The sequence below is a fragment of the Coregonus clupeaformis genome, chromosome 17, assembly GCF_020615455.1.
Source record: "Coregonus clupeaformis isolate EN_2021a chromosome 17, ASM2061545v1, whole genome shotgun sequence".
Lineage (NCBI taxonomy): Eukaryota > Metazoa > Chordata > Actinopteri > Salmoniformes > Salmonidae > Coregonus > Coregonus clupeaformis.
The window spans coordinates 1,200,885-1,208,106 of record NC_059208.1 but is presented as its reverse complement, the minus strand read 5'-3'; the positions used below and the strand labels follow the sequence as shown (position 1 = coordinate 1,208,106).

Here is a 7,222-nt window from a genome sequence, read left to right as displayed (position 1 = left end):
GCAGGACATAGCGTACTGTACAAACAGACTACTGGTATGGAAATATTATTGCGAAGTGCTTTGTACAAAATACTAAAGAACACAAACGTAAATTAATTAGCACTATAAAAGTTATATAAATTATTATTACTGCAAAAGTGTGGAAACATATGGAAAGTGTATCACAGATAGAACTGGGATGTAGTAGCTCAAAGTAAAGAGTTTGGAAAAGGAAATGGATTCCCAATAACATGCAAAAACTAAATAAGTTCCTTTCATAACTCTTGACATTCAGTCACACAAACGATGTAGTACTTCTGAGAAAACAACAAAAAACATTCTTCACACAGAGAATGCCCTTGTGTAGTCTTACAATAACAGATAGTATTCTAGCTCATTCCTGTCCTTGAATAATAGTATGTGTATAGATATATAGGGAGTTCTTGTCTGTCTTGTCTGTTATCTGGATATTCAATAGCAAAGCAATTATTACAAAAATAAAAAATATGTTTTATTGTCCCATACACCGGATAGGTGTAGTGAAATGTGTTGTTTTACAGGGTCAGCAATAGTAGTACAGCGCCCCTGGAGCAAATTAGGGTTAAGTGCCTCGCTCAAGGGCACAGACAGATTTTTCACCTTGTCAGCTCGAGTATTCGAACCAGCAACCTTTCAGTTACTGGCCCAATGCTCTAACCTCTAGGTTACCTGCCGCCCTACAAACCAATATGCTGTAGTGTCGTGGGATAATAGGCTATCTATGATTAAACAACAAACAAGAAAAAAATACCCCTCCATACTGACCCTATTCAGCTATCACTGATCATTAAAACTAACTGCACTACAGTCTTTCCCACAACTTAAATGTAACAGGCTCTTTAAAACAAAGTTGGGCCAGCACAACACAGATACGTTTGTATCACAGAGCTAGCATTTCTGTTCAGTCCTTATCGTTCTCACACATTCCAATCATTCCTTTCTCAGTAGCTCTTGCTTCAGTAGTTCTGTTGGGAGTGATACACAGAACAGAAGACATCCATCAAACTAACTAACTTACATTATAAAATGGGTGGTTCGAGCCCTGAATGCTGATTGGCTGAAAGCCGTGGTATATCAGACCGTATACCATGGGTATGACAAAATATTTATATTTACTGCTCTAATTACATTGGTAACCAGTTTATAATAGCAATAAGGCACCTTGGGGGTTTGTGGTATATTTCCAATATACAGTGGGGAAAAAAAGTATTTAGTCAGCCACCAATTGTGCAAGTTCTCCCACTTAAAAAGATGAGAGAGGCCTGTAATTTTCATCATAGGTACACGTCAACTATGACAGACAAAATGAGAAGAAAAAATCCAGAAAATCACATTGTAGGATTTTTAATGAATTTATTTGCAAATTATGGTGGAAAATAAGTATTTGGTCACCTACAAACAAGCAAGATTTCTGGCTCTCACAGACCTGTAACTTCATCTTTAAGAGGCTCCTCTGTCCTCCACTCGTTACCTGTATTAATGGCACCTGTTTGAACTTGTTATCAGTATAAAAGACACCTGTCCACAACCTCAAACAGTCACACTCCACTATGGCCAAGACCAAAGAGCTGTCAAAGGACACCAGAAAGAACATTGTAGACCTGCACCAGGCTGGGAAGACTGAATCTGCAATAGGTAAGCAGCTTGGTTTGAAGAAATCAACTGTGGGAGCAATTATTAGGAAATGGAAGACATACAAGACCACTGATAATCTCCCTCGATCTGGGGCTCCACGCAAGATCTCACCCCTTGGGGTCAAAATGATCACAAGAACGGTGAGCAAAAATCCCAGAACCACACGGGGGGACCTAGTGAATGACCTGCAGAGAGCTGGGACCAAAGTAACAAAGCCTACCATCAGTAACACACTACGCCGCCAGGGACTCAAATCCTGCAGTGCCAGACGTGTCCCCCTGCTTAAGCCAGTACATGTCCAGGCCCGTCTGAAGTTTGCTAGAGTGCATTTGGATGATCCAGAAGAGGATTGGGAGAATGTCATATGGTCAGATGAAACCAAAATAGAACTTTTTGGTAAAAACTCAACTCGTCGTGTTTGGAGGACAAAGAATGCTGAGTTGCATCCAAAGAACACCATACCTACTGTGAAGCATGGGGTGGAAACATCATGCTTTGGGGCTGTTTTTCTGCAAAGGGACCAGGACGACTGATCCGTGTAAAGGAAAGAATGAACGGGGCCATGTATCGTGAGATTTTGAGTGAAAACCTCCTTCCATCAGCAAGGGCATTGAAGATGAAACGTGGCTGGGTCTTTCAGCATGACAATGATCCCAAACACACCGCCCGGGCAACGAAGGAGTGGCTTCGTAAGAAGCATTTCAAGGTCCTGGAGTGGCCTAGCCAGTCTCCAGATCTCAACCCCATAGAAAATCTTTGGAGGGAGTTGAAAGTCCGTGTTGCCCAGCGACAGCCCCAAAACATCACTGCTCTAGAGGAGATCTGCATGGAGGAATGGGCCAAAATACCAGCAACAGTGTGTGAAAACCTTGTGAAGACTTACAGAAAACGTTTGACCTGTGCATTGCCAACAAAGGGTATATAACAAAGTATTGAGAAACTTTTGTTATTGACCAAATACTTATTTTCCACCATAAAAATCCTACAATGTGATTTTCTGGATTTGTTTTCCTAATTTTGTCTGTCATAGTTGACGTGTACCTATGATGAAAATTACAGGCCTCTCATCTTTAAGTGGGAGAACTTGCACAATTGGTGGCTGACTAAATACTTTTTTTCCCCACTATACCACGGCTAAGGGCTGTATCCAGGCACTCCGCGTTGCGTTGTGCGTAAGAACAGCCCTTAGCCATGGTATATTGGCCATATAACACACCCCCTCGGGCCTTATTGCTTTAGTAAATCCCTGCGTTCATTGCCAACCTAGCAGAACAGAAAACAGTGGGAGTCAGGCATTTGTCCAGAAAACCACAAAAACAAAGTGTGGCAAGTTTATTACAAAGCTAATTCCAACTGAATACTATGAAAGGTAAAGAGAGTTTGGCGTCTGCAGTAATGCTGCCTCTATCTGTGCACTAATTGCGTTTCACGCCTGCATAGCCTTATCTGCAAATCAGAGAACTGTGATGTTCACCAGTGGAGGCTGCAGAGGGGAGGACGGCTCATAATAATGTCTGGAATTGAGTAAACGGAATGGTAACAAACACATGAAAACCATGTTTGATACCATTCCATTCTGGCCATTATTATGAGTCATCCTCCCCTCAGCAGCCTCCACTGATGTTCACCACATCATCAGGGTTTATGTATGCAACGTGTGTGTGTGTGTACCCAGTGAGCAGCAGTGCTTTAGCAGAGGTGAGTGGTTAATTGTGAAAGGCTAATTGACCCGTTTCCCCTCCATAAATACGTGGATGCCACACACAATCTAAGGCCTAAATAATACAGTTGAGAGCACAGCCTTTAGGGAGACCGGCCCCCATCCCAGTCCCTCCCCAGAACAGGGGAAACCGGATCAAACCACCTCTCTGCCACAAGAGATAAAAGTTCAGACAATATTGATAGAGAAACACACAGGAGTGTACAGTGGGTTCTAGAAATACATCAACAGGACTGTACTGTATCTACACTATTTCCCCACATGAAAGGCTGTTTTTAATACACAACAATAAGGGTGGGGTGTGTGTGGTGGGAGGTAGAGGTATCCAAAGAGATGCAGTGAGGGGACTGGAAGTAGGTGGGGTGGGGGTCATTCAGTATCCCACTATGTCACTATTCTATTAAATATGACAGAATTGACATAGCTAACACAGGTGAATGACAAAGATATAACCACAGAGAGGAGGAATGACTGTCAGATGTTTTTTTTTTACAGGATGTTGAAGACAAGATTATAGACAGCCCACTAACAGAGACAGAGTAATGACCCATTGCAACAGAAGAGCCATAACAACAATTAAGTGGTTTACCAGTGTAGTGTAGTAAGGTGGGTTACCTAGCTAAACAGACGGTGATGTTTTGTTTGAGAAGGATAGATTTCCAGAGAAGGCTCAACTAAAGGGGTGTGGCTAGAAAGGTATTACTGTAATTAATCAACTGCCCAATAAGAACTCTTCCACAGTTTGAGTTTTGGAATGATGGCCGGATGTGGAGGAAGAAAAACATAACAGTTCTAAAGTAAGGAAGATTAAAGGAGGTACATAACTATGTGGTTTATGATGTATAACTATGCCCATTTGCGTTCCAGCTGAAGAGGGCTCTCCTTCCAAAGAAAATAACACAGTGAAACAAAGTCCATTCCATGGAAGGCTGACAGAGTGTTGGGTTATTGGGTGTCGTTTCAACTTGTGCCAGAAAGACAATGAATTACATATTGGACTTTGATTGCTGCGCAATATTTAATTAAATAGAAAACTGATTGGTATTGTGAAGTACAAATTCACAGTATAAAATGACTAATCAGTAATGATCATGTACCATCCCCTATACTCATAGTTACAACAGAAGCCATACAGATAGAAACAGTAAGTATTTGTAGCATACAAGAAACAGGGTACCATACTGTATACAGTCTTTCAAGCCAACTGAACAGTTGGAAGATATGAACATCGCAGCAATTTAATTTACAGTGGTAACTATCATTTAATTTACAATGGTAATGTTCATTGATTGAAAATACAAGATCTCCCCCAAAACGAATTAAATAGAAAAAAATAATTTACAAAAATCTATCCAGAGTACACCGGAATAACAATAAGTAGAACTGAAAATTATCCATTACAAAATCATTTAAATAACTTTTAAGGCTGAGTGACTAAGATCTTCACAGGCTTCTCCGTGTATGAACTGTAAGGACTGCATAGAAGTTGTGCACAGATGCTACAGATACAATGTGTAAAGTGTGTGAAAAAATGGCGAGAGAGGATTGGTATCAGAGCAAACTCCATACATGCGTCTGTAGTGGCAGGCAGTCAAGTAGTAGAACATACAGCAGAATAGGAATCAACTGTCAGATTTGGTTTATAAAACTATGATTACTTTGACATCACGTTCAGCAGAATATTGTTGATTTCATTTGTTAGAAAAATGATCTACATTTGTTCATCATTCTCATATATTTGTCAGCATTTATTCCAACCAGGTTTTACAAACTTAACTTGCATATCGGATATCCATTAAGGAATGTAAGGAATAGTGTTTGCAACTGCACAGTTGCTGTGCATCAGGTCAGTGTGACAAGACACCAGTAGGATCAGATTAAACAGTGTTTACCCAGTGATAGTAGACATTAACCAGCTAGTGTCAAATACTCACAGTACATGTCCGTGTGGTTGGTCCTATCAGTACTCAGTCAGTGTGACCAAACTCCTTTTCAGTAGAGTAATAGAGTATTGAAGAGTACCATAATAATTACAGTATTAAACAGTACCACAGAGTATTGAAGAGTACCACAGTGTAATTCTGCGTATTAAAGAGCACCATAGTAATTACAGTATTGTAGCATACAATAGAGTACCACAGAGTAATGCTGATATTGAAGAGTACCATAGTGTTTTACTGTTCAGTCCTGTAAGTCAGTCAGTCCTGTAAATCAGTCAGTCCTGTAAGTCAGTCAGTCCTGTAAGTCAGTCAGTCCTGTAAGTCAGTCAGTCCTGTAAGTCAGTCAGTCAGTCCTGTAAGTCAGTCAGTCAGTCCTGTAAGTCAGTCAGTCAGTCCTGTAAGTCAGTCAGTCCTGTAAGTCAGTCAGTCCTGTAAGTCAGTCAGTCCTGTAAGTCAGTCAGTCCTGTAAGTCAGTCAGTCAGTCCTGTAAGTCAGTCAGTCAGTCCTGTAAGTCAGTCAGTCAGTCCTGTAAGTCAGTCAGTCCTGTAAGTCAGTCAGTCCTGTAAGTCAGTCAGTCCTGTAAGTCAGTCAGTCCTGTAAAGTCATTGTACGTGCTTTAGACAGTGAGTCATACTGCCTGTTCTTCTCTAGGGGAGAATGTGCTAGTGTTCTGTTACTGTATAAATGTATATTGTCTTGTATTCCTCCTGGGCATCTGAGCTTATTCACTCTCACAATCCTCCACTTCAGTACCACTAGGAGTCTACTGTCCAGTGTAGTGAGTCATCCTCCTCTCCTTCTCCCTGAACCCGTGATCCTTCCCTCCCTCCTTCAGACAGTGTTTTTATAGCAGGTCCATAGACCTGTCCCAGTGTACTGTACCTGTGTGTAGGTGTCTATCTGTATTGCTTAGAATAACCCCCTCTCTCCCACTACTACCCTCCCTACAACCCTGTAGTGCTTAAAATACTCCCTTTAATCCACCTCCCTCCCTCCTTCCCTCTATCCTCCATCTCCCTTTCTCTATAGTGCTCAGAATACCCCCTTTTTATCCTACTACTACCACCACTACCACTAGCACCACCATTACACCCCCCTCCCTCTAGCAGGAGCTGGTGTGTAGGTTGCTCCCAGTGAGGATGGAGGTGATGCTGGAGGTGTCGTACAGGCCTTCATCATCTTCTTCCTCAGAGCTCAGAGCCGACGAGTCCAGGGCCTGACGCTGCGCCTGCTGCACCTTCCTCCTGAAACACAACACCATCATCATCATCAGCTTCAGAAATATTATCTTCATCATCTATTGTTCACTATAACAGAGGCTGTAGGTGGGTCTCGGTAAACATGTAGGAGTAGACAGTTGAGTTCTACAGTAGACTGTGTAGATCCCTGTAGTATGTCAGGGAGAGAGCCCTCTGCTGGTCAGATAGGGGAACTGCCCAGTGTGACAGTACATACAGGGATAACTGCTGTCTACTAGAGCAGTCTCTACCCCCCTGTCACTGCTGACCTGCACATACAGTACCAGTCAAAAGTTTGGACACACCTACTCATTCCAGGGTTTTTCTTTATTTTACTATTTTCTACATTGTAGAACAATAGTGAAGACATCAAAACTATGAAATAACACTTATGCAATCATGTAGTTACTAAAAAAAGTGTTAAACAAATCAAAATATATTTTATCTTCAAATACATTTAAGTCATTTAGCAGACGCTCTTATCCAGAGCGACTTACAAATAACCACCCTTTGCCTTGATGACAGCTTTGCACACTCTTGGCATTCTCTCAACCAGCTTCATGAGGTAGTCACCTGGAATGCATTTCAATTATTAGGTAGTTAATTTGTGGAATTTCTTTCCTTCTTAATGCATGAGCCAATCAGCTGTGTTGTGACAGAAGATAGCCCTA

General features: G+C 41.6%; 1 protein-coding gene across 2 annotated transcripts in view; it reads right to left on the bottom strand.

Moving 5' to 3' along the window:
* Window positions 1–5,840: 5,840 nt before the first annotated feature.
* LOC121543205 (cingulin) overlaps window positions 5,841–7,222 on the bottom strand; it is a 37,000-nt gene continuing 35,618 nt past the window's right edge. For both annotated transcript variants that reach the window (XM_041852930.2, XM_041852929.2), the window contains exon 20: window positions 5,841–6,557. In XM_041852930.2, the coding sequence (XP_041708864.2) occupies window positions 6,416–6,557 (142 nt within the window). In that variant the 3' untranslated portion in view covers window positions 5,841–6,415. The remainder of the gene's footprint in view (window positions 6,558–7,222) is intronic.